Source organism: Lissotriton vulgaris, chromosome 2_1 (genome assembly GCF_964263255.1).
Source record: "Lissotriton vulgaris chromosome 2_1, aLisVul1.2, whole genome shotgun sequence".
NCBI lineage: Eukaryota > Metazoa > Chordata > Amphibia > Caudata > Salamandridae > Lissotriton > Lissotriton vulgaris.
In genome coordinates this window covers 786,156,914-786,184,643 of record NC_141687.1, presented here as the reverse complement: position 1 = coordinate 786,184,643, position 27,730 = coordinate 786,156,914, and the positions used below count along the sequence as shown (strand labels likewise).

Genomic DNA, 27,730 nt, shown 5'->3' with positions numbered 1-27,730 from the left:
GATGAATATGATGATAATGATGACGGAGCACTTATAGTTCGTCTGGGTAAAGGATTGAATCAGTGATGCTGGAAGGAGGTCGGTACTAGATATGCATTCAAGGAAATGTGACGCTCATCCTAGTCATGAGGCGGGCATGTACCATTAGAGGTAACCCCATTGTTGTTGGTCAAAAGTTGTGCAAGTGAAAGACGTCTATGTTTCAGCTAGTGAATATCGCCTGTCCAATGTGTGTGCTATTAGTTTTACTGTAACCAGTGAACATCATCAACTCCAGAAAAACATATGCCCGACTTGGAAGGTTAAGCACTGTTCTTACTACAGAATATTGCAGGACTTGCAGTATGTCTCTATTGGCTTTAGATGCCACTTTCAGTTAGAGTTCCTGTGATCTAGGTTTCTTCCAGTAATGGCTCACACGATTGCAACCCTATCTGTCTCTTCTAGAAGATACCTGTTTTTCTAAGTATATTGATAATGCAGTGATACAATTATGTTATTGGTATGGCTATCCATAAATATTCTAGCATTTTCCATGGCTTGCAAGGTTTTGACCTCTAGCAGGCAGCAATTTCTGAACTCCCATATTCTACTAGTTATACCAAGCTTGCTGCTTTTCCAGAGATCATTTCCTCCTGAAAGGAACTCTGATTTGGATGCATCAAGCTTAACCAAGTCTGATCCACCCAGTTCTTTATTTGTCCAAAAGCCTGTGTCCAAAATTCCTCCTACTGGACTATGGGGTCTTATATTTGAGTGTTGTCAGAAAACATTTGAAACTCTACATCGGGTTCCACCAAAAAGAGATGCAGGGGTTATACACAATAGTTAAATAACGTAGGGGACACCCATGACCCCTATGGAGCTGCACATTTCACCCTTAACGTCTCTACAGTATCTGTACCCACCATAACGCTGGTTTTCCCATCACATGAGTATTCAAACCACTTATTTGCTGGTTCTTCGTATATCCCAAATAAATTCTCCGTAGAATTCAATGATAGCATATCAAAAGTTGCAGTCAAATTCACAAGTTTCAGTTAGGACCGATCCCATTTTAATGTGACCTGAAAGATTAATTTTGAATGTCCAACCACAAGGGTTTGGTTCCTCTAAATGGACAGAAGCTTCTCTGCATCTCCTCCATAACACTGATGGTCTTCCTATTGTCCTGCAACTAGATCCTATTGCTTCTTCTACCGGTTATTAATGTACAAGGAGTAATAGGAGACCAGTGGAGATGGTAGAGGAGCTAGCAGAAAAATTAATGACGGGCATGAGCATGACATTGTGTTGCAGAGAGTGGCTGGGAGAGAGCTGAATGCTGAGAGTAAGGGCCTGCTTATGAGGTTACAGGATTTAAGTGTGGGTTAATGGAGACCCTGCACCTATGTCCGAGGAAGCTATTTCCCCTGGCATGGGCAATAAAACCCAGACCTGGGAATATCAAGTCCAAATCTGTGGTGTTTTCCCTTCTGTAGGTAATAAAAGTCCTAATTTGCACACGTTTACCACCTGCTCAAAACAGCAGGAGACAAATTATGTGTCTGTGGGTTTCTTGCAGACCATTTCTGTAGATGGCCTAGGCCCGGGATGTGGAGGAGGGACGATTAGGTGATGGGGAAGTTTTTGCTGCTCTACCCATACAGAGTGGGCTTGGGCCTGGGCTGCCCGTGGGCTGTGCACAGCAGCTGCCCCTGCTCCACTGGCAAGTAAAGGCCCAGTGTCACTGAGTCCAAAATTATGAGGCCTGCAGTTTGCGGACCAAGTAATTCTGGGCTGGAGAAATTAGGAAAGTTAGACGGCCCAGAGAGATATCACCTCTGGCATACCATTCAAAGCTACTCGTAATGGGGTCCTAAATATGGATTAAATACCGCAAGACTATACGTAACGATGGGAGGCTCATACTGGGTCGAGCACTGTCGTGAAAATGTGGGGGTGGAGTTTGGTGGTTTTGAATTTCCTGGCCCTTTTGTGAATGCGGTGATCCTTTTGGGATCAACAGGTAGCAGCAATCTTAGCCAACTTCCTGAAGAAAGGTTGGTAAGAGCATTGTCTCAGTCCTGCAGGAAGATGCTTGACGGAGGAGCTCCTCATGGAGAAGTTGCACCTTCTATCATCTTGAGCTCAATGAGAAATCAATTTCAAAACAGAGGTTTTCATGAGACTGCATGTCTTTAAAAGTCAATAGGGTATGTTTTGAAAATGACACACTTGCTCTGTCAAGATCCAGAAACACCAGTGGCTTCTTGCTAGGACCGTACAACCAACGAGTTACTGGCAATCTTACTTTAGTAGAATGTCTAAGTAAGTGTTTAAAGTATTAACATGTAACAATTGGATCAAAAGGGACAGAGAGTGCAAGCATGGGAAACAGCGTGGATGGAGCGTTCGACCTTACAATTGGGATAAGAAAGTGTGTAAAAACTAGATACATGTGCACTGTGATGTTTGTATACCTCACAAAAGAAGCATACATTTGTAGACGGTGCAGAGAAGCATTTTCTATTTGTTCTTGACATATAGAAGAGGTTTAACTTTTTTCACACATAGAACATCCTTAAGTACATAAGAAATGAGACGTTAAATACAAACTGCACGTTTGTTCATTTTCTCAAAATATTTGCTGCTTCTATTTTAGGGCAAAGCCGTGCTGGATGACATCCTAGAGAAGCTGCCAGAAGCGTATAACATGTCTGATATTACTTCAAAATCTGCAGAACGCTCCCCATACATCTTGGTCTGTTTCCAGGAGTGCGAGAGGATGAATATACTATTGCACGAGATAAGACGTTCCCTAAAGGAGCTTGATCTTGGTCTCAAGGTATGTAAAATGCTATATCATGTTACAGTGGGTTTTCTCCAGCATTATTACCAATAGGAGAGAAGTATCTTGATATAGACAGCACCATCACGTTAATCTGCCGAGGACCACAGGCTTTGCTGAGAGGCCCAGTTCTAGGTGTGGTCCATAGAGTGGTATACTGCTTCTCATGAAATAAAAATCCTTCTTCTGATTGGTAGAGCCAGGCCAGCCCACAAAAGTCCTACCTGACTTGGGCTTCTTCCAAATAATAAATTACGTCAGAGCGTATTCTTTTTGGCTACAATCACAGTAAACATTGTTTGAAGTTTCGCAGAATTCTAAATAATTGTAATTTGTACCATGTTTACTGTTTGTTAGTGTCTGGGAAAACACTGCTTACTGGTTCCTCTTGGACGCTGGTGGACAAAAGCACTAGTGTTGCCAACAAATGCTCACTGGAAAGAGCTGCAAGTGAGTAGGGCTTGTTTCAGAAGTTGTAAGGGAGACAACTGCAACCAAAGGGGACCGACAGGGCAACACATTGGGCCCGATTTACAAAGGGCCTCCCCACTCGTGGTGTAGGCCCAGCAGTCGAGGTGGAGCGTACCTCTGCTTATGCAAAACTGCAATGCGGATGTCCCACCACAATTGAGGCCCGTCCCGTTACGACTGTGGAGCCTCCGCTATGAGTGCGACCCACCCCATCACGACTGTGGGGCCTCCACCACTAGTGCGACCCAGGTCATGACTACGGGGCCTCCGCCTTGAGTGCGACCCCTTCCGCCACAACTGCCGGACCTCTGCCACAAGTGCAACCCCCACCTCCACAACTGCAGGGCCTCCACCAAAAGTGCAGAGGTCCTTTGTGAAGCGGGCCCTGAGTTTGCATCACTTGTACCCACTCTCCTTCTTTGGCAGTTTTCACACAACATAACCTCTACACAGGACATTGTCTCCCTCGTACAGCCACCCTCGTAAGCGCCCTTTGCTCCATGCTCTGCTGTGATGCGTCTGCACATGCATGGCTTGAGGAGTGAATGGCAGTCTGTGGGATGCTCTAGTTAATGGACTCCCGCCCACAGCAGAATAACTCCCTGCACCGCGGCTATGACTCCTTCCTCCTCATCAGAGCTGTCAGAATCAGCCATTTCCGAGCTACTACAGGATGTGCTCCATCTCTCAATCTGTCACTCACCTGCAGGATACATACTATGTTAAAAGCTTATCGAAACCTTTTTTTCTAGCTTTACTGATTTGCACAGACGACATATTATATTTTACAAGTCATCCTGGGCCAAGACTATCAATCAGTAAAACATTAACCTTGTATGTTCGGTAAGGAAAAATATTTTGCCAGTGTGATATTTTTGTAACACCCCCCCCCTTCAGAAAGACTAGTCGGGTAGCTGCACTAGTGTAGCATGTGTAAACAGTGGTAATTCGTCAAAACATGCTGGATAGTCCTTTGTGATGAATCCGAGGACATTTGCTGCTTTGTGACTGTGCATTATCTCCAGTAATGCTTGTTAACACAAACCACGCCTGTCTGCAGTTGAATGGTCTTCCTTGACTTATTGTTTATCTTGTCAATCACAACATTGACCAAACATGCACTGACGTTTCCAACATTAACACAATTCCCAAGGAAAAGAATACAAGGATAAGGAAAGGTCTCTGAAGTTAAAATGTGAGACATGTATTCGTTGATCGAGAAAGCCTATAAGATGAGGCTCTACTGTTTGTGTGACTTGAAGATCGGTTTTGACACCTCTTATTTTGAACATGGGCATTTTGGTACCACACACTGCACACTGGCATATTTACGTTCTCCAGCAGAGGAGTTTGCTTATATGGAGCTCTGCAAATGAGTCCAGCACACTCCATCCAGAGGTTTTCACTTGCAACCGTCAGATTTGCTTGGAAGTGATGAATTCAGAATTTCAGGGGTCTGGGAGGGCTTTATTCAGGTGAGATCAGCGGAACAGGAGGGTCAAATTTATCTTGGTTTGCTTCCCCTGTCGGTTCATTGGGCTCGATCACATATGCAATGTATTGCTCAGTATACTTTTGCATTGAGGAGATCTCAAAACGAACCCGTTTGCAATTTTCACCTCTGCTGTGGCTTGTGCACCAGACTCAGCGCTCGAGTACTTTTGTTAAATACACCAAACCGTCCCTTTGGTACAGATCACATTTTTAACATGGATTACTTGTGGGCATTCAACATTGTACATTTGAGAAAACTGTGGGAGAAACGGGAGAATCTGAAAATTAGCCCCCATCTAGTTCCGTGACTGAAAGAAATGTATGCAAATTCCACACAGCTACTGCAGTTTGCAGCAACGCAGAGCTTCCATATACATTTCCAACAGCTTCAGGAGTGAAGCAAGAGGGCCTGGTATCCTACTACACTTCACGCTGTGTATCAACAGTATGGGGAAGAGACTGATCACAGCTACTCTTGGTGTTCCAATGACAAACAAAAGAAATGTCCCAATCCTACTCTTGACAGATGATTAAATTCTCCTGACAAATATCTCAACTGCCATAAAATGCTAGTGGAACTAATGGACACTTCCTGTAATGAGAGTGACATTAAAATAAATATGTCCTAAATCAAGATGAAAGCATGATGGCCGAAAGAAGCACAGCAAAAACATGCCATCTGCGGGAGAATGCTAGAAAGAACTTGTTTCGCTGGTCCTCCATACTGATACAAGAAAAGTATTCTGAAAGAATGCTTAAATTGGTTTATCCCCGAAGATTTGTTTCTTGGACCTGGTAATGGACAAAGTATGGCAAAGTATAGAAATCTCTGAAACATCATATATGGCCTTATTACGAGTCTGCCGGTCAATAGACCGACAGACTCGCGGGGGCGCAGTGGATGTGGTCCAGCCACTGCCGCACCGGCGGTTCGAGTGCCGCATTATAAGTTTGGTGGTCGCACCACCCTTTGACCATCGCAGCCGCCACGAAACTGCGATCTCTGGTGGTGGAGTGGCGTTCAGGGACTATGCTGGTGGGGGTGAACCGCCCCGCTCCTGCACTGCCAAACTCATAATGAGGCCCATAGAGTGGTGGAGGTGAGCAAATGCAATGAAAAATTGACGAAGTACATTTTTTACTTGAAGGGAAATTGTCAACTGGTCATCCCATTTACAATCAGTTGTAACAGAGCTCTAGAACCTAGAAGACAGAAGGGGGTTCAGAGTGGAGATATTCAATATACTCAATCTATGTGACAGAACATGGCACTGGATCCCTGAAGAATCACATGTCACTGTAACACAGCCAAGAGTGGAATCTCATCCATGTTCTCTTCTTCTGCCAAAGGTACAGCAGTGGAAAAAGATGCTACTATGGAAAATGTATAAAGAGTCAAGCATGAGGAGCTACATAGAGATGACTATATTCTTCCTCGGCAGTGTGACAGGCCACAGATCTGCAAAAGTAGGATGATACCTAAAATTAATGGTGAAGGAGAGGAAAAGAAGAATGTTTGGTGCAATGTAACAAACCTGAATATTTAGATCTGAAAATGAAGAAATCGCCTCAATGGCATATTCGATTAACATGCATAGCCTCTTCCTTGCGGTCAAGCCCATTTGTGGTTTTTACAGTGTAGGCTGGCAATGAAAATTGGAATAAAACAGAAAGTCAAAGATGCTGATGCAGTATTATGCTTTGTCACTTTCTGATCAAGCACTTATGCAGAATAAGGTAAGTGTTCACTGTGAGAAGAAAATAGCCAGTAAACTAGTTTGAGGATGTGCTAGAATCATACTGAGCCTGATATTTTACGCATTGTAAATCCCCAGGAAAAATGGTAGAAGGAATTAGCCCAGCAGTGATATTAATAAACAAAGCAGTGTTTGGCAGACATACATGAGGCTCCTGCTAGAAGGTGGTGTCACAGAGTAACTATCTTTGGCTGGGTACTCCACTTGCACTTCCAGCCCATCTCTCATTGTTTCTTCAAACTAATACCACCACTTTTAATTTATCAAAATACCACCTCTCCCCCCATTATTGCCCACTACCCAACTACTCCACCCTTTGAAACTCCCCATAAGGGCATACAAATGTTTCCAAACTTTTGTATGCAAATGACATCCTTAGGCCAAATGCAAATAAGAAATATGAAATGAAATTGTACATGTATAGGACATAGCGCTAGAAATGCTCGATGGTATGTATACCATATACCAGAACATTAAAATGCATGTGGTGATGGTCTCTGATTCATATGGGCTACAACCCATGCAAAGCTCTGTGCTTAATATAATTAATATAATTTAGTTGGCTGCAAGCTATTAGGTGAACACTTGGTTGGACACCACCTTAATAAGTAGTGCAAATCAACTAAATGTAAATAAACATGAGTGGGAAATGCTTGCATTGTCAAAGTTTATCCAACCCAGGAAAATATATCTTTTTGATATCTAGTCTAATTGACAGGGGCCAAAGCAACAGTGGCATAGCTAGACTTTTTCTGCTCATGGCGGTCCTTGCATTGGCAGTGAGACAGATGACTTTGAGGGAAAAGTGCTGCTGCCCCTGAAATTAGTGCTGCCCTGGGCGAATAGCCCCCCCCGCCTTGCTACGCCACTGCAAAGCAACCACTTGCCTCATCAAATACACACTCTTCCGCCTTACTAATGGAAGAGGATGGGAAGAAGTCATGTAGTTTGGGAAGGAAATTGGGCGATTGACTTGTGCAGTTCTTTACTAAATACCTCAGGGTTTCTGTAGTGAAAATTAGTGTAGATTGGCCATCAACAAAGTTTAGAATAAGTTAATTTACGTTTTAAAATGTTGACAGCAGGTGTAGAGCTTTCTCTTAAAGTGCCAGGTTGGACCCACTAGCATTGCAACATGTTTGACCTTAAAGGCTTCCCTGAATCCATGTATTAAAAACAAACGAAGAGCTGGTTTGCTTTGTGCTAGTGCCCTCTTCTTGACCAAACGTGAATACAAGTACTGGAGAAGTCAATTCCCAGGCTTGTCCTTGAATCAATGAACTGCTCATCCTATTGTTAGTTCCTTGCCTGTATTTGGAGCTTCGAGTGCCAGGAAGCCTTCATCGCAAAAAGTGTATCCAAGAACTGAAGTGGACATTGTTGACAGCTATGTACCTGTCTTCTCTAAAGCCGTTTTCCTGATTGACTAGCATTTCCCAAAAGAGTCCTTCCTGATTTGAAAGAATCAGCCCTCAAACCTTCAAATAGTTAATTTCTTAACAGTATTCAGTAATGTTGAAACATGTGGAGCCTATCTGAAGCCCACTGAAAGACAATCATTTTGTGCCATCATAAAACCGTGGATGATGTTACTTCCCTTGCCTTCGAAGGGACCTCAACACAGACCAAGCTTTCACCAGCTCTTGCTTGACCCAAGCTACCTTAGAGTGAGCTTAGGAGCTCCTTTAGGAATCTTGGTTTATCTCATTGAAGTTATCCTGCAAAGGTGTTCTGGGAGAATGTATTCATGTCTTTTGCCACTATCCCCTTAAAGTCTGCCAGTGGGGAATCTTCAAGACTCCAATATTTTGTACTATAAGCTTGTGAGCCACATTTACTGTCATTAATTGCTGTGCCATTCTCCAGCCTCCTAGGCATTCTTGTGTAAAGGAAAATGATGAAGATAATTCAGCTTGTAACGATCTTCCTGCGGCACATCCCAGACTTTGCTCTCCTTCCTCAGGAAGCTTCGTAAGATGCACCTATTCCAACTCTACCTTGACTGATCCAGTTCTGTCATTTTCCTCTTCTCTCCCCTTTTCTGCCCATCTTCTTAACTTCCATCTCTCCAACTTCTATTAAACTTGAGGAAACTACTCATGACACTCACACTCTGTCTCTCATTAACCATATCAAAATGTGCTCTCTTTCTATTTTTCTGTCCATCCCTTGCCAATCCTGCCTAAATTAATTGGGGCAGATTTAGAAGCCCCTTGCGCCACTTTTGCGTCACTTTTAACATGGGAAACGTGACGCAAAAGTGGCACAAGGGGCTTGTAAATCTGCCCCATTGACTTTACTGACCGTGAGTGTAGCCATTTTGTTTCCTCCCATTAGTTTGTATTACCCGTTGTTGTTATATGAATTGTGGTACTGTTTTATTGAATAGTGTTTAAATCTCCCTGGTGCTACAGCGCTATAAATATAATGCAAACTACCTCACTAAAAAAAGAAAAATATAGGTATCTAGTCAATGAGATTTTGGCCAGAGCTTTGATGGCTGTTTTGTTGTTTGTGGCATTCATAACAAAATCTCATCCGTTTTTACTGTGTTTTCCAGCACTTTCACAGAAGTGAGTGATGGTCAATCATAGACATTCTGTTCACTTACTTGTCATGGAAGAGTACCCCTTGGTGTTTAAGTAGCTGTGTTTCAGATAGAAATAGGTTATGGTCCGATTATATGTTGAGCAGATCAGGAATCCTTGAGTCAGTGACTGCTCTGCCCAATTGGTCCGGTGTACCTGCACCCACACACACCAGACTTGCATCCACCCACACCAGACTTGCATCCACCCACACCAGACCTGCACCCACCCACACCACTCCTGCATGCACTCACTCCAGACCTGCAGCCACCCCACCCAGACCTGTACCCACTCATTCCAGACATGCACCCACCCACACCAAACCTCTATCCACTCACTCCAGGACTAATTTTATTGAATTGAAAATCCAGCTGATAAAATGTCTTTGGGATTGGGTTGGAAGTGCAGCTCAGTCGCCCTTCCTGGCCTCCACCTGTCCCCTTTCCCCGCTCTCATTTACGAGCTGGTCAGACCACGTGGTAAATGAGAGCATTAATACCCACAAAATTGAGAATTCGGTGCAGAATTTCACCAGGAAAAACGAGATTCACACAGGTATGCCCCATTCAGTGAGCACTAACTTGTAGTAGCTGGATTTATGTGTGAGGAATATAGTCCAGAAACATTACTGTCCGCACTGTATTCCTGCAAATAAATTCATATTATTTCTAATCTGGGCCTCTGATGATGACCAAGGTAATCCAGTCAGTGCCACATGCATGGCTGATAATGGGCATGAAAGTAAGATGAAATGAAAGCTACGTGTGGTAAGTGCCAGGACGGAAATTACCTGGAGGGAGGTTCTGATTGGCACAACTGTAGAGTCAATGATCTTCGTGTCAAGTTCAAAGATCATGTTATGTCAAAGAGTTGTTGTCATGTTGTCCACTCTCTTCTTGTTGTATTGTGCATGTTTTCTTGTGTGTTTTGTTCATGATATCTTAGTAGTAAAGGAGAAAGGTGTGTGGTAAGCTTCTTCAGAGTGTGGTTTGAAATGTTGAAGCTTAGTTGATATGGGTGTGGAACTCTGTAGAGGAGCACCTGGGTGAACTTGGAAGATTAGGGATTGGTTGTAGAATAGAGGGCACTGGGAAGTAGGGTACAGGATGGTCACATGCTCGCACAGCTGTTCCTCCTGTTGCTCTTTTTGGGACCAGTCTTATCCCACAACAAATAGTTCAACCTTTACACCACGTCAGCGTATTTGCTCCAGCTTCTCCTCAACAATTCATAACTTCACCCTCAACATCCATTCACTCACAAATGAGTCAAGTAAGCAAATACTCTTCAGAAAGAACCGAGGTCTATATTGAAGATCTTCCAGAAGTATTTCATGCACCACACTTTTACCGTCCTTGGGTATCACATAGAGGGTTAGTGTGAACGCTGTCCCTCATGAATGACGCTTTTAATATGGTCCACATGCCAAGCAAAGGGGTCTACCAGTCCCTGAAAAATACTTAAAAAAATAAATATAAACTGATGCTTACTGACTTTTCCTTCATGGTTATTTAACATTCAATTGCTCAATCATGACAGCTATCCACCTTTTGTCATACCGACACTTGCAGTCAGCTTTATTGTGTGTTTTTGCCAGAATTGCATCTTTTTCATTTATCTTGTCATCTGATAAGTCACATTCAGAGACACAAACAGCACATTAATGTTTTCTTTTGTTAGGGGGAGTTGGCAATCTCCTCCGAAATGGAGCAGCTACAGACGGCTCTTTTTTTTGATAATGTCCCTGACACTTGGATGAAGCTGGCATATCCATCAACATACAGCCTCGCGCAGTGGTAAGTCAATCAGCGCAAGCCTTCCTTTCTTTCAATCAAGGAATCGTAACGCGAATTGTAAAATATTATTTTCTGTCAAACATTTTATTTCTTAAGTAAAGCCATTTACAATAATCATTTAGCGTTTGACAGTAAAAGCTGCGCGGAATACAAGTTGTTCCTTATTATCCTTCTAGTAGGATAATTGCCAAGTGTTTGATTCATCTTTTCTTTCTTGTATCCCTGACACCTCCAGGGACAAAATGTCTCCCAGGCTTCTTATCTTAAAGGCCCAATCTTTTCTTTCAGGCAATGCATGTGTGTGTGTGTGCGTGTGTGTGCGTTCATATGGCACTTTACAGCCAAATATATTCAAGCAGTTTACTTCTTACGAATGAAAAAAGGACGTTCCAATGGGAACTAGACAGTCTCTGTGACTGAAACGTATTCTGGAAACAACATCGGATGAGAAGTCTTTCCAAAAATAAAAAGGCCTCGTCATCAGAGATGGGTCAAAGTCGTAATGCTGCCTGAAATCTTTGAAATCTCAATTTAATATAATGTAGGGCCTTTCATAACAAATATCATGCTTGAGTGTCACAGTCTTGACTGAAACTCATACGGAAACTGTGATAGTTTTTCATTTTTATCTATCCATCCATCTATCTATCTATCTATCTATCTATCTATCTATCTATCTATCTATCTATCTATCTATCTATCTATCTATCTATCTATCTATCTATCTATCTAGGAGATCCCTCCCACTTGCCTAATATTGATATTGTGAATCAGACACTAAAAACATAAGCTGAAATTCAAAATTCTTAGTTAGATGATGTGTTTGTCGTGGTAGTATTCTGGTGGAAAATTACAAGTAGCATGCTAATTTTGGTGATAAAGCACCACAATTGTTTTAAAGTATTGAAGGAAATGCCAGGGTTTTGAGTTATAAATTGGAGCAAAATAGAAAGGTGACAACATATTTTAGTCGCATTATAAAGCATTTATTTTCAGCTGCGGTGCGTGCAGGTAACATTGGTGGGGCTGAGTAAGGGGGGATTTCAAGGGACGATGCAGAGGGAAAATTAATTATTTATTTAATTTTCCCTCTGCATCGTCCCTCGAAGTCCCCCCTCACTCAGCCCCACCACCCCAACACCGTTACCTGCATGGACCACAGCTGTTTATCGGTGGTACTAAATTCATTTTAGTTATTGTGTTGAATTGTAAGGTGATTTCAACCTGTAAAGATTAATATTCTGCTGGTGAAATTTAATGCAACATCTTTGAAAGAAAACAATTTTGACTTGTGCTTTTGTTATGGATTTTCTGCCGCGAAGTCTGCAAGCTAAATTAAGGACACATTTTCTTTAAATTCAAAAAACCTACTTCATCCATATTGTTATGTCGCACCTGAATCAAACACCGCACACAAGGAGGACTGTTCATTCTCCTGGACACTTTGTGAGACAAAACAAGGACCCCCTGATTCAGTTCAATTTCCTGGGTCAGGGCAAATTGCATATGTGAGTAAAAACCCAGGCAAATTATAGAGAACAACTAACACATATGAAGTGGATGATCCACAAAAAGAATTACATACCACTACTAATTGTACATATCAAATTACATATTTAATACACATTTGAATCACATTCAATAAAAAATTGATACATTATTTCATACACAATGATAAAAAAGCATTATAACATATGTATAACTTCAATCATAAAGATAATCATTAAAAATTAGTTAGATGGTTTCCTGTCTCCTGTCTACGCGTTTCGACACTGTAAAAGTGCCTTCCTCAGGACTGTACCATCGTGCTGTAAAAAACATTTTAAAAAAGATTCTTATTATGTTGTGTTTCTATGTACAAATTAGACAGTGTTATAACTATACAGCATGTGCTAGTTTTTATCGTCATAGCTAGATAATACCGCTTATACATATCTCATAGTGTTTGCAATACACAGCTTTGCCATAGTTAATACATATATCATAGATATTATATTACACATGGATTTCAATTTTATAGATACAACACATTATATATGGCTAAGAAACTGGTGATAAATTGATTTGTTCATTTCCACATTATACATGGATGGCGTCTTTTTCCCAGTGTTAACACAGTACTTTGAGTTATACAACTATTTTTAAATTTTTTCAGTCATTCTTACTTCATGTATAGGTGGTCTAATCCAACCAGGATAGAAAAAGAAAAAGAAAAAGAAAAAGAAGGAAAGAAAGGGAGAAGGAGGGGATATAGGAGTCACAAAAAGATACGAGTACTTTGTTTTGCACTTCCACATATGACTAATATATTGGCTATTGACTTTTTACATTATTTAGTGTTTAGGGGATCTTTTTACAATTTTAACCTTATCAGATGAGCGTCCTAGGTGTTAGGAATATATCATATATGCTTACCGGTTGTGCAGACAGAAATGAACTAAAGATCACTTGTTACTGCGGTTAGATGTCACAAAAAGGATTGGTATAAGAAACGGGATATGCCGGATCTGCAAAGTTGAAACAATGTACACTTATTATATCATGGTTTCCCTTGAAAGGTAGCATCCATCGCTCATGCATATATAAATAGCATTCTCTTGATTTTTTACCTTTGCAGTGAGGTATATATACCGTCAATTAACAGATATATTTTGAGAGAGGTACACGGGTGGTTATTTATTCGCTGCATATTCTTGATCTTAGGCTGCATTTCTAGTATTATTTTAGTTCTTATCTTAGTTCTTAGTTGTAATTCACTACACCCTAGATCCCTAATTACTCTTTGTATATGCCTACCCTTATAAATATAGGGCGTTTCTTACCGTAATGGTGGGCAGGTCTTTGATAAATGCTGTTATCAGGTAACTGGTCAAGTAGGGTTCGGAGTACATACGGTCAAAAATCTTTCAAGAAGAGCAGATAATATTTACCTTTCTGAATATATACTAGAGTTTCATTAATATTGAAGGGAATTTACTTAATTTACCTAAGTAGTTTTTTCAGATAGGCGACCTGCTACCAGTCTGTGTTAGTAATATGCTCCCATTGTTCCTACCGGTATACTGAACCTAAAGCCAACACGGGAGAAACGTACACGGGATTATGTTCTAAATTGTTTATCACAAGGATCACTTAGAGTGCGCTTTGTAGGCGGCTGCCATATATTTACCTCATATGTTCTTGAGGACAGCCTAGCTAGAGCAACCTCTCTGTGGCTGTATGGTTCGGTATTTGTAATGCTGACACAGGGGTAATATCACGTTGTGAGGCAGCTGAAAAGATTAATTTAAACAATGCTAGCATCACCGTTATGGTTCACCGGTATACATTAAACGAGAGCGCTAAGCGTTAGAATAGCGGTTATGCAAGTATATACCTGTGGTTCTGTATTGCTTGGCGGACCGGTTAGGGCGGCGTTTAGGCGATTCCGTTGTTTGTGTAAGCGATACGCTAAAAGGATTAAGACGAACACCGCTACCATTAGATTATAAATCGCCGGTTTGGATTTAAAAGGGCACTAAGCATTTAAATTACGCTTGTACGAGTATGTACCTTTAGAGTAGTATCCCTCGGCGGACCGGCTAAGGCGGCGTTTCGGCGTTTCCGTTGTTCAAACAAGCGATTTGCAACACGCTTTCCTATTGGTTTATTTATTTAGAGTGCCTGATTGGTTCAACTATGTTTTCCATGCCTTTTAAAGCGACAGGCACTACCTTGTCCCTAGTTGCATTATATGTAGTTGGAACAACACATCTACCTATCACGTGTAGCCCTTCATTCGTGATGTATTCACGATGCATTCTCTATAAGCTCCATTTCTGATAAGACAGGTGAATAATAAACGTTAAATGTGATGTATTTATGGTGACTTTTATAGTTGTAACGAAGAGGTTTGTTCCTACGGGATATTATATTAACAATAGGGCTACCTTATTAATAATTTGGTGATGGCAGAATAAGTTGTATCCTACCAGATATTTAGTTACGTTAGGTTAAGTCTACCTACAAACAATTAATTGTTGGCATAAGTACTGCCTTATTCTACACAGAAGAAGGGTAAGGAAGCTACCATGATTAAAGAGCATGTTAAACAGGTCATGCAGCGGAGGTTTATTTGTACCAGATATAAGGAGGTGTTGGTATAGATAGGTCAAATAATTATCTCTCAAAATTCAGAAAACATGGATATTCATCTTAAAGGATGGCATTAATCCATGGTAGATCGTTATTCAAACCATGGGTGAAAGTATTAAGAGTGAAGATCCAGTACACTTCTCTTTTCTTTCTGATTTTATCTCCACCATTATTATTGGCTATATGGATCTTCTCTAGAATCCGCCATCGAATTTCTCCTGGACACACCAGGAACTTTTTATTCAATGTGAAACCCCACCTCCAATAAACCAATTAGCATTCCCACTCTATATAAACCATATGTGGTCCACCGCTACCCCTTCGGGTGCTGGAAATGGTGGTAAGACGGTGACCACATCACACATATGGGGAAAAAAAGAACATGATGAGTAAAACAGGTACTTCCAACAGTAGCTTTCAGATTATTCCCTGATGTTCTACCTGCAGTTTCACTAAAGTGGTCTAATAATCAAATATAGTGCTAGCATTATGTATTGACGACAAATGTGAGGCACAACTGGATGCATGTTGCTGGATTAGAGCTACAGAAATGAAAGCATTTCCTATGGAGGAGGCTACCGTAAATGAAAAGCATAAGGTGCTGCGTCTAGATGTATATCTCTTAGTGCAGTCAAATTCTATGAAGGAGGCGGGACTCTACATCTTAATGGTCTAGCCTGACATATACAATAAGAAGTTAATGTCCAAAAACTGAGGTGATGTGCTTTGGAGTATGCAATGTAAAATAACAATGGCATTGAAGAGGATCCTCTTCTTAATTAGCAGCCAGTGCAATTGGATGAGAATCAGAAGGCACTGCATTGGCGGGGGCTGCTTGTAATAAGGTGGGTAGCTGCATTTTGGACAAGTAAGATACACCTAAGAGATTTATCTGGAAGTTCCAGGGATCAGGCATTACCATCACCCAGATGGGAAAGTACCAATCCTTGCAAATTGAACACATGATATATGCTGTCTATGTATGGTAAGATCTGTTTCACTAACTTTAGTTGCCAGAAACCCATTCTGAACACACTGAAGATTTGCTGAGCCAGGAACAAGTCAGATGGATACCCAAATTGAAGAACAAATTAGCAGCTTGAAGGATATGTTGGGCTGGTAGAAAGTCAATAGTATTATCATACCTCTTTAAACTGAAACATCCTCATGAGTTTGTGGAGAACTCCTAACTCATTAAGATTGCAGGTCCTCTTATTAAAAGAAGAAACTGCAGTAATGTAAGTTGAAGATAACACCAAAAATTGAACAGGTCCAGGAAGGAGGTAGTAACATCTATAACCCAAAACTAATGAAAACTCAAATTCATGAACATTCTCAATAAGAAACGAAGTCCCCATCCACAGTAAAAGAAAAACAGAAGCATATAATACATTCACTGAAACAAGTAGGTGAGAAGTTAGATACTCCCGAAGTAAACCATCGAGAAGTCAATTGTCAAATTAATTTAATCAGCAAAAAGCAAGAATTGGGAACATAAATTCCTTATGTGAGAACTCCAACTGATGCTAATTTCAAAGAAGGAGAAGAATTTCTAACCTTAGCTTGAAGAGGTGAACTGGGAGGAGGAACATAAATACTTGCAGTATAGGCAGCCATCCATGACAAACACAATATACTAGTAGCACTATTTGCTGAACATAAGGACCTGAAGAAATTGCTACAGCAGGAACTTCTTCATCTCAAATGCAGCTATACCCTGACACAAACCTCTGAACACTCTGCAGCCACTGATTCTACATACAGGACATACAGAACATTACTGTAGGGAGAACAGCAATTCAGTCAACAAATAAAAAGGTAATAAGATGGGGTGGGGCTAACAAAGACATCAAGATTGCAACAGTTTAAACTTAAAGGGGAGATACTTGTGACTTTGACCTATCTGGCCATACCTTCTGCTACACCAACCTCTTGAAAACCATGCACGGGAAATTCCTTGGTGAAGAAGGGAACCATTGCATAGGTGATCCGCATTTCTAAACATGCTTCAGAGGAGGTGTAAGTAATTGGGCTACTGGTTGGGGTGGCAGCCCTTCTCAAATAGCAACCACAATTCTTACAAGGGTGAAGCCACAAGTAAACCCCAAATGAACCTGTGCTCAAACCTCTGGAAGCGTGGTGCAGAGCAGTCAGGCTTAACTTAAAGACAATTGCGTAAAGTATTTATGCAGCATGTAATAAAGTGAAATCACAACACAAGAAAAATCCCATACCTATTTAAAAAAAATAGAGCAAAATTCCCGAAATAAATCAAGACCAAAAACAACAAAATTCCAATCAGTAGAACCGGAGATATGCAATTTTAAAGATTTAAGGGCCACATGCATCAACGAAAATACCGATCGAAACGGGCAGATTCGCAGAATCTCCCCCTTTGTGACCGTTATTTTTGCATTTGGGAGGAATCATCCCAAATTCAAAAATCGCAATTTAAGTAATCGCAAAATTTGCAATTACTTAAATTTCAATTGCATTTAAGGAATCACAAACTGCGATTCCTTAATTGCAATGCATTAACAACAAAAAATTGCAATTTCGCAAATAGGAATCGTGAATACAGTCAATTTCATGCTGATGGTAATTTGCGAAAACTTTCAAAAATGCACTAAAGTGCATTTTTCAAAGTTCCATCTTGCCAAGGCCATGGGTGTGAACAACATGTGGTAAAATAGAAATTTCAGGGGTGCAACAGGGTGTTCCTTTGGCACCCTTCCACCCTTGAAATTGCATGTGCAATTTGTGAGTACCTATTTGGTACTCACAAATTGCTCATGCAATTCCCATTCATTCATATGGGCCTCTCGGCATTCCTTAATTGCGACTTGCAATTTGCGACTCGCAATTACGGAATGTGTAGGAATTGCAAATTTTTTAGCAATTCCTACATGCATAGGCAATTGCGATTCCATAATTGCGATTCCCTAATAATCGCAATTAAGGAATCTCAATTGCCTACATTGATGCATGTGCACCTAAATGAAAAAAAGAGCCACTTGTGATTGTCTGTTCATGCAAGACCGGCAGAAAGTCACATGTTCAGGCCAAAATGGAGTGTGAGTCGGATACAGGTACCGGGTTTGTCCAGCTGAAAAGGTAGCTTCTCAGCCCAGCGCAAAGAGTCCAGTATATGGTGGAGGGCTACAAGGAGCAGGAAAGCGTCATGGATGGTTATCAATGTAGCGCAAAGAGCAGGCCTGGCATCGCAGATGGACGTTGCTGTGGCGCAGAGGTCTTCAATCTGTGGGAGGATGCGTGGGAGCAGTTCTGGCTTACATTTGATCAAATCACTCCAAGCAATGTGATGACAAAGTTTTGGTTTTTGGAGTGGTAGTGCAAAGAGTTAACAACTGGTCTGGGAAGGTCTTGCTTTTAATTTTAATTGCATTTACACTGCCCTTAATACCCCTAAAGATGTGTTAAAGGGACAGTTATGTAAATAACAACATTGCATTACTAAAATCTACATTTTGGAAGCACCATTTTATCGTAAAACTATTTTCACGTTTTGCAGCATTATATCTTACACTGTGTGTAAGTATAAAATATTGACTTACATATTCACATTTCTGTCACAGACTGTGACCTTGTAGCACTAAAAAATACATCACTATTCTCCACTGCACCAATCAAGAGTTAATTCTGTGGCTTTCTGGTTACACACAGACCGCTGCAGTGCATTAACTAATAGAGGCTTCATAATCTACTACATCTACATTTCGCACTAATAACTTTTTAAATTTATTTTTAATTTACGCTGCCCATTTTTATTTTATGTAGCTACCTGATGGTGAAAGACCTAAAAACATTTACAGAATATTTTGGGACTTATTTATGAGAGGCTTGCATTGCCAGAGCATCATTTTTTTGATGCTCCTGTGGTGCAAGCATCTCAACCATACCTGTGAGGCAGTGCAAAGTCAGTCTGCTTGATTTTGCATGGCCTCTTAGATATGGAGTAAGACATAGCAGCGCAAGTCACTGCATTGCCCTACTCTACGTCAAGGAGGTGTTCCATGGGCATTGCGTAGGGTTCCCACTTAAAACACATGGATTTTGATGCTGCCCCATATTTGCAAAATCACGTATATCTAAGGCAGCTCCAAAAACAGACGCCTCCCCAGTGAAGGTGTAACAAGGAGAAGTGTTTTCATTTCTCACATAGAAAGAGGAAGACACCTCTCTGGATCGTTTTTGTGAAGGAAGGTGCCCCTTTCTGTACAAAAACAATCCTGCCTATATTGATGCTAGGCAGCAACTTGTGCGCCAATGCAAGGGAAAAGGACAGGAATGAACCGTATTTCATAAATACAGTGCATTCCTGCCATTTCACATAGGCATAGGGCAGCGCTGCAAGAAGACTTGCGGCGCTGCACTATGCCAATTCCTCATAAATGAAGCGCTTTGTTTTTAGCTACACCTTTGTCTACGCCCCCACTATCACTGACGTTTGGTTTGCTAAACACTGTTGAATATTATTACCCCACTGTAAAATTTATTTGCTGTGAAAATTGGAGGGGGGGGGGATGGGGTTATGGCTGTCGATATTTGTCAATGATGAGGACTATCAGGTTCTAGAAATTTTTATCAAAAGGGGGTCCTTACGCCTTAAGAGTCTGGCAAGGGGGTCTCGGCTTCAAAAAGTTTGAAGACCTCTGCTGTAGCACAAAGATCCTGTTGTCATAGTGAATGGTTGGGCCTGTTCTTTCCGGTGGTGCCATGGGTCGGGCTGATGGAACATCTCGTTAGTGGGCGGTGCGAGTGACAAGATTTCTGCACCAACTGGCCTGTTCACACTTGAGAAGAGCCCAAAACTTCCATTCAGCCTCTGTAAGGCCATACCAAGGGTACAGGATCTGAGGGGCATCACTTGGGGATCATGGGCATGCTCCAGCTGAATCTGAGTGCTGGTCCAGGTGGTTTGGGGCCTGTAATGTTCCTGTGGCTCTGAACAGGAGACCAGCAGACTAGCCCTTGGTGTCACTCTGGGAGTCCTGAGTTCAGGTGCAGGTCCAAATCCCTCTGCCTCAGGCATAGGAGGGCAGCAGGCTATTCAGCAAGGCAGTAGTCCAGCAGGGCAGCAGCGCAGCAGAGTGGTGTTTTCTCAGCAGCACAGCAGTCCAACCTCCTGGCAGAGTTTCCACAAGTCCAGAAGTGTACTGAAGACTTGGTGCCTGAGGTCCATTATTATACCAGGTGCCTTCGTTGAAGTGGAAGAAGCTTCTAAAGGTTTCCCTTTGCAGTCCACAGGTTTCCTGCCTTCCCTTCTATGACTCCAGACTAACTACAGTTTCTTATGCAGCTCTTTGTGTGGAGGCAGCACACAGCATATTCAAGTGTGAGTAGGGCTGTGTCCAGCTCTTACCTACCATCCTCCCACTGATGGCCCATCCCGGGACACCTACGCTCTCTATTTTGTGTAACTGTCTAGTCGGAATATACAAAGCCCAACTGTCAGTTACACCTAGTCATGTGACACAGAGACAGGCTGTGGGCACTTAATGGCTAAGGCAGGAAAATGCTAACTTTCTAAAAGCGGCCCTTTCAATATTGTGATTTAAAATCTGACTTTATCACAAGATTCATTATGAATCAAAAGACACCAAACATGAACTGGTTACCTGTTTCCATTTGGCAGTTTCAACTTAGGAAATGTCATAAGGTTACTCCGATTGTTATCCTATGGGAAAGCTAGGCCTTGCAGTACTGAAAAACAAAGAGTTTTTCATTACCAGGACATGTAAAACTGAGAAGTACATGTCCATCTTTTAAAATACACTGCACCCTGCCCTCTGGGCTGTCCAGGGCCTACAGTAGGTATGACTTAGTTGTATTAAAAACAAAGGTTTAGGCTTAGCAAAAGGTTTATTTTGCCAGGTCAACATGGCAGTTTAAGACTGCATACACAGGCTGCAAAGGCAGGACTGGGGCGTGTTTAAATGCTCACTTAAGTGGATGACACAATAAGTGCTGCAGGCCCACTGGTAGCATTTAATTTACAGGCCCTGGGTACATGTAGTACCTCTTTACTGTGGACTAGTAAATTAAATATGCCAATTGGGGATAAGTCAAGGTTACCATGTTTTAAGGAGTGGGCACATGCACTTTAGCACTAGTTAGCAGTGGTAAAGTGCACAGAGCCCTAAGGGCAACAAAAATAAGCTCAGCAAAATGGAGACGCAAAATGTTTGGGAGTAGACCACCCTAAGTCTGACAAGTCTGGCAGGAGGTATTCTTTTCTACATACCATCTATATCAAAAGCAATAAAATGGGCTTGATCACCACCTATAGTGCAGAGGTATGGCCAGCCATGGAGAGAAACTCGGTCTGGGATCCCCACAGAAGGAGTTATGAAAATCATTCCAGCAGCTATATGGTCAACACCAGCATCTTCTCTCCTAGTTGAATGTGTGCATACCCTGGCCAATCTGGAATGCTGGCCAAAGGTGATGGTATAGGTAGCCAAATACAGCATAGCATGTTCATCTCATTTGATTGACATATGTTGGGAAGACTTCATTAACTCTAACATAAGATTAGGGGGCCTAATAAGCACAACAACTCATTTTAACTTAACAGATGATCCTCTCTTGTAGATTCTCCTTAAGCCAGGCTGCCTACAAATCAGCACTGCCGATTTTTAAAGCCTAGCCACATGCACTTTAGCACTGGTTAGGAGTGGTAAAGTGCACAGTGCCCTAAGGCCAACAAAAACAAGATCAGCAAAATGGAAGAGGAAGGCAAAAGGTTTGAGGGAAGACCACTCTAAGGCTGACAGGTCTAACAGGAGGTGTTCTATTCTACATACCATCTACATCAAAAGCAAAACATGAGCGTGATCACCACCTATAGTGCAGAGGTATGGCCAGCCATGGAGAGAAACTCGGTCTGGGATCCTCAGAGAGGGAGTTGTGAAAATCTTTCCAGCAGATATATGGTCAACACCAGCATCTTCTCTCCAAGTTGAATGTGTATATACCCTGGTCAAACTGCAATGCTGGCCAAAAATGATAGGATATGTAGCCAAAGGCAGCATAGCATGTTCATCCCATCTGATTGACATATGTTGGGTAGAACTCATTAACTCTAACAAATAATTAGGGTGCCCAATAAGCAAGAAACTCATTTTAACTCCACAAATGATCCTCTCTTGTAGCTTCTCCTTAAGCCAGGCTTCCTACAAATCAGCACTGGCAAGACTTAATCTACTGTTCTTCCATTACCGGGGTCATAGATTAACGAAAATCTCCCGTCCGGAACGCCTTTGCAATAAAAAGCCAATTCTCCTAGAGTGTGAATGGTATTCCAGAGTAAAAAACCTTTTTCCTTGAGAAAATCTTGATGACAGTTGAATTTGAAGATCACTCCAGGATCCTTTGCTGCTTATGGGAGACAATTTTCCAGAAATGATGCAGAAAGTTGCCAGCTTTTTAAGGGAAACACACAAAATCAGAAGTACAAACATTAGTGCCCTTCCTGCAGCCTTGAAAAATTCAAATCGAGTAAATAAGTACATTTCCTGGATATGCCCTGTCATGAAACGCTCGTAGATTACTTGGAAGTACTTTTAAAGTAGCCTTTCCACTGAATATAAGTCAACCTCTTACTAGGGCCTTGGTCACTCTCGTTTCTTACTCGTATGGCTTATTGTTAGGCCGCTCATGCTTACTTTAGGACTACAGCCTAATCCACTATTTATAATCAAATCCAGTACCTGTGTACCAAAATAAAATGGCAACAAACTCAAAAGAATGAAATGTCACCAAGTCAATGGGCATTAAGATGTGATCTTTTTTTCAAAAGTTTGAGCACAAAATGAAGTTCTGGTGACGGTCTTTATGTATTCTTTAGTCACCCCCGTTTTCCTAGCGGCACCCAACTCATTTCAGAGCCTTCGGCACACAGCAGCTTCAATTTCTCTTTTCTTCTGTAGTTCACTTTGTTGCAGTAGTGCTCTAATTAGTGTTTTTGATTTGTATGCTAGTTTCTTAATGACCAATTGCATAATAAAGTAAATAATCTTTGGGGAGATATTGATTAGCTAGGGTTCAATCAAAATGCAGCATTTTGGTAGTGTGCATCTGTAGCATGCATCTGTCTGATTTACTACGAAATGCAATATCTTCTGGTGTTTTGCCCTGAGTCAGCTGAGATCATAGGGCTAGTGAAAAAACGAGACTGTGCCCACATGAGACATCTCTTGCCTAACACATTCATTGTTCACTATCATAGTAAAACAAAAAGCCTATCTATCCATAAAGAAGGAAGGAAGGAACATTAATTGTAGAAATAAAGTAGGCAAATTAATCCAAACAGCATACGTAAATGTATGTTTGGCATGTGAATGCTCATAGTCTTGTGTTCCATATATTTGATTGAATACAAAAGGAGATTGTGTTTTCCTGGAGTACCGCTGATTTTGTGAATTGACTGCCTTCCTCTATCATATGGATGGAAATTGTGAAATTCATAAACTTAAGGGCGATTTGTAGTCTACAGCTAAATGGACTTGTTTTCAGTTGCGTTAAAAGTGTGCTGACATACACAAGTTCTTCCAAAATACAAAGGATGCAGTTGTGGGCTCTCCCATGAACTGGATCTTATCTTCCTGTTAAACCACCATCAATCAGTCAGTAGTAGATCATCTGAATTCTTCCTCTACGGGGAAATCACTTTGCTCCTCAGCACTAAGCACTCAATAGAGTTAACAAAATCTCTGGTTATAACTTGCCTTGACTACAGTAACATCATGTACACTTGGCTCCCAATGAGATTCTTTGTCAGGATGCCAACAGAACAAAATCAGGCAGCCATAACATGTAATGTAATGTAATTGTAGTTATTAAGCTCTTACTACCCCTGACGAGCACGCTACTACGGAACCCAATATTGTATGGCGTTTTAGATTCCAAATGGATTTTCCCGATTCATGCCCTTATATAGGTACAATACATGTTGCCCTTATATAGGCATAGAAATCAAGCACCTAATTTAGGCATAGCCCATGCTACCCAAATACAGGCATGGCTACTTCCCTCCGTTCACCAAACGTCACAACGATTTCTTGGAAAAGTAGCTTAAGCCGTTAGGGACTTCCCCTTGCTTGAATATTGATATCTCCAAGAACTCAGTTAGTTTTACAATGAAAATCTATTCCTATGGGGTTTTTTCATGACGTTCATATGCTCGACTTTACGTCAAACATGGCATTCTTAAACACCTTCGAGGTATAAATATACCTTCACTTGCTATGGCAAAGCACGGTGGTTCGGAGCAGTTCGATGACGTTCTTGCCCGACGCAGCTCGCTACTGCAAGTGCCGAAGGAAGCCGACTCTCAAGCTGACGCACTGACAAGAAGCTGTCCTCCTCTGCCGAGAAATCCAGCTCCAGTGTTTCTGACTCCCCTTGCGGGGTGTTGGGAGATCGAGTCCCGAGACAGAGATACCAGACCTCCTTCATTCTAAGGTATGTAGCTGATTAGAACCTAGAGAAACCTTTGGTAGATTCTTGGCAAAAACTAAACCTATGCTAAAGACCATACTTACTTCTTCCCTCGTACTAGCCTTAGGTTAGGTACATTGGGGTAGGCGTATTTTAGAAGCACCAGTTGAGTATTTTTGCCTATGTTATTTATGTATGTATTTTTATATGGCTTAGAAACCAAACAATGCTATTAAAGTATTATTGTATAATACTATTCTTGCTGTACGCATTATACTTTGCATTCTGTCTAATGATTGTAGCAGTTCAGCTCTCTTGCATAAGAAATAAGACTGTTCAATAAACCTTTTATTGAAAACGCCGGTCTCACCATTTCTCTGCAAACTCTGTAGAAATGAAGCATGCACGTTTGACTGAGTTAAATACTTATCTATTGTTTCTACAACTCTGAAAATATTTTCCAGTCCTAGGGAAACAAAGTTGTCATGTTTATGCGGTTGTCAGAAACTAATCCCTTCTTGTGAATTCGAGAAAGTTTCTAGAGACCTCTGAGCTAGCTGGCACTCACATTTAAGTTTAGTATATTCGATAGAGACCTACTGACCTGAGTCCTACGTCATATCTATAGGATATATTATTCCAATGCGCAGAGCCTATTGGGAATACACTACATGGCGCCCAACGTTTGATAAGGCGCTAATTTAACGCTAGATACTAAAGTAACTCAGTTGTGCTTTTCTCAGAGACACCTTTTTCCGTAATACTCCAATAGACTTCTGAAGTGGGTAAAAGGATAATATCTGCCATAGCTGAGTAGGACGAAAATCCTATGTATTAGTTTTTGGTTTGTTCAACGTTGAAGGATACAGTGTTCCAAAATATTGTGCACCTTATCTTTGTTTCCTTGAAACTTGCTCCGCAATTTTAATTAAACAATGTCGAAAATTAGGCAACAACACCGAAACCGGTGGAGCTGAGGCTGATCCAGCCGATGCAGCTTTTAACATAACAGGTTTCAAAGAAACCGACGATGATGCTATAAGCATACCTCTAAATTTAAGGAAAGCCATCACTAAAAAACTTATAAAAAATGGCCTAACACCGAGAGGTGGTAGGGTAGTTTTTATGATAGAGGCACATGAATATCACCAGACAGAGGTATTCTATTCATGGATAGTCTTCCCTGAAGCAAATCCAGTAACACATGTTTCACTTCTACAGAGAAGATGAACCACCAACGGAATACATTCCTTTCAAGGATATAGAAATTCCACTAACATACCAGGAGCATGCGCTCTGGTTTAAAAGCGCCCTAAAACATATAAATCACATTACCAGGCTCGGTCCACTAGGTAGACCAGGAGCAATATGGCTGGCTTTAGCCAGCTACAGACCTGACCCTGACATTGAAGCAGTGTCGGATGAACAATTACTTAGTAATATACAAAATTTAATAGAATCATATAGTTTAAGGCCTTTACTAAAAACACTCCTACTCCTTCTAAAACGAAGTGGGAAAATAGCAAGCAAACTTCTAAAGAGAAGCGTTCTCAATCCAGAGGTAGGTCTCCTCAAAAGGAGCCCTCTGAAAGGTGGTATAACCTCAGGAATAGGGATAATTTGAGAAAACCTGATAGATATCAAGTCACTGATACACGTTCCTCTCGTACCTTTCAGACTTCGTCACAGAAATCCGAAAGAAGAGGACGGTCAGAAAACAAGGAAGAATGCGTGAAGTCCAAAGACGATCAACACATTCAGAAAAACAAGAAACCTCAATTCACCAAAAAGAAAGTAGCAGGTCTAAAAATCAGACATACCGAGGATCTTGAGGACACAACTGAAAAACGAGGAATGGCTCAGACAATGTTGGACAGCGCAGTAGAAGTCACCATAGCTGGCAAGAACTTGAAGGATCATCTGGAGACAGTGGGCTTAAATGAATCCATTCAAGTTGAAACTGCAGATACCAGGGTTAGTTCTCCAAATAATATATATGAAGTAACACTCCGGATGGAGGGAGACATACCAAGAAAGATAAGAGCACTCTTTTGGGAGCGACTCTCCAAGGGTTATGACATTCTCCTAGCTGAATAAGACTGGCCACCACAATTTGTTACGGAGTGCCCACATGGCGAAGACATCATTATCACAGCCTTCTCTAATCACATTCCAATTCATTTAAAATATACTTATGCCAGGAAATGGGCAGTGGCCCAAGCTCCTGCATTATATAAAAATGATGTAGGATGGGATGAGGACTCGCCTCACCATAAAATCCAACTAAAAAATCAACCAACTGCACAAAGGCATTACCCAGTTAAGCAAGAAGCTAAAAAACAGGTCAGGGAGATTTTAGAACAACTTGAATACCAAGGGGTGATTGAAACATGCACCTCGTCAATGAACAATCCTTTGTTTCCTGTCTCCAAACCAGACAATAAATATCGTCTAGTATTGGATTACAGACATCGGTACTCTTGTTGCAAAACTTTTGCAGTACAAAATGCACAGAGTGCAGCATTAATGAATAACATTGTGCGTACAAAATATAAAACCACATTAGATATTTCTAAAGGTTTTTTCTGTCAAAACATTGCACCAGAATTAGGTATTTGACCGCTTTCTCAATTATAGGGACACAGCGTCACTTCTGTCGTCTCCCACAGGGATTCAAGAATAGTCCTCGGTTATTCTCAGCAAGGGTAACAGAGTTACTACAAACTTATGATGATGAAGCATTATCATATGTGGATGACATCTATCTAACAGACGTTGAATTGGATAGGCACTTGAATATGGTGAATACAATTATATTAGGATTCGCCTCTGAAGGGTACAAATTCAATTTAAAAAAATCTAGAATTGCCCATTTAAACGTCCTCTCTCTAGGATATGAACTTTCAAGTGAAGGCAAAAGCCTGGCAGCAAACTTTCTAGAGAAATGTGCGCTGCTCCAACCTCCAAAACGCTGAAAAACTTACAGTTGATTCTAGGTTTCCTAAATTTTGGAAGAACTTACATTATGAAGAATCTGCAGTGCGAAATGAAGGTCTATGCAACAAAGCTATGGAACTTGTACCTCTTGAGACCCAAATAACAGTTTGTCAAGAAACACCTATCTACAATGAAGTAGCATCAGACTACATGAATGTATCAAGTGATCAAGTGGTTCCAGCGATTTCAACTAACCCTGAT

The 27,730-nt window shown here is 41.2% G+C and overlaps 1 protein-coding gene across 1 annotated transcript in view; it reads left to right on the top strand.

The window, feature by feature from the left end:
* LOC147731161 (dynein axonemal heavy chain 11-like) overlaps window positions 1-27,730 on the top strand; it is a 1,538,124-nt gene that overhangs the window by 1,217,609 nt on the left and 292,785 nt on the right. Inside the window, exons 43-44 of the mRNA XM_086956147.1 lie at window positions 2,645-2,827; window positions 10,821-10,936. Coding sequence (XP_086812273.1) covers window positions 2,645-2,827; window positions 10,821-10,936 — 299 coding nt within the window. The remainder of the gene's footprint in view (window positions 1-2,644; window positions 2,828-10,820; window positions 10,937-27,730) is intronic.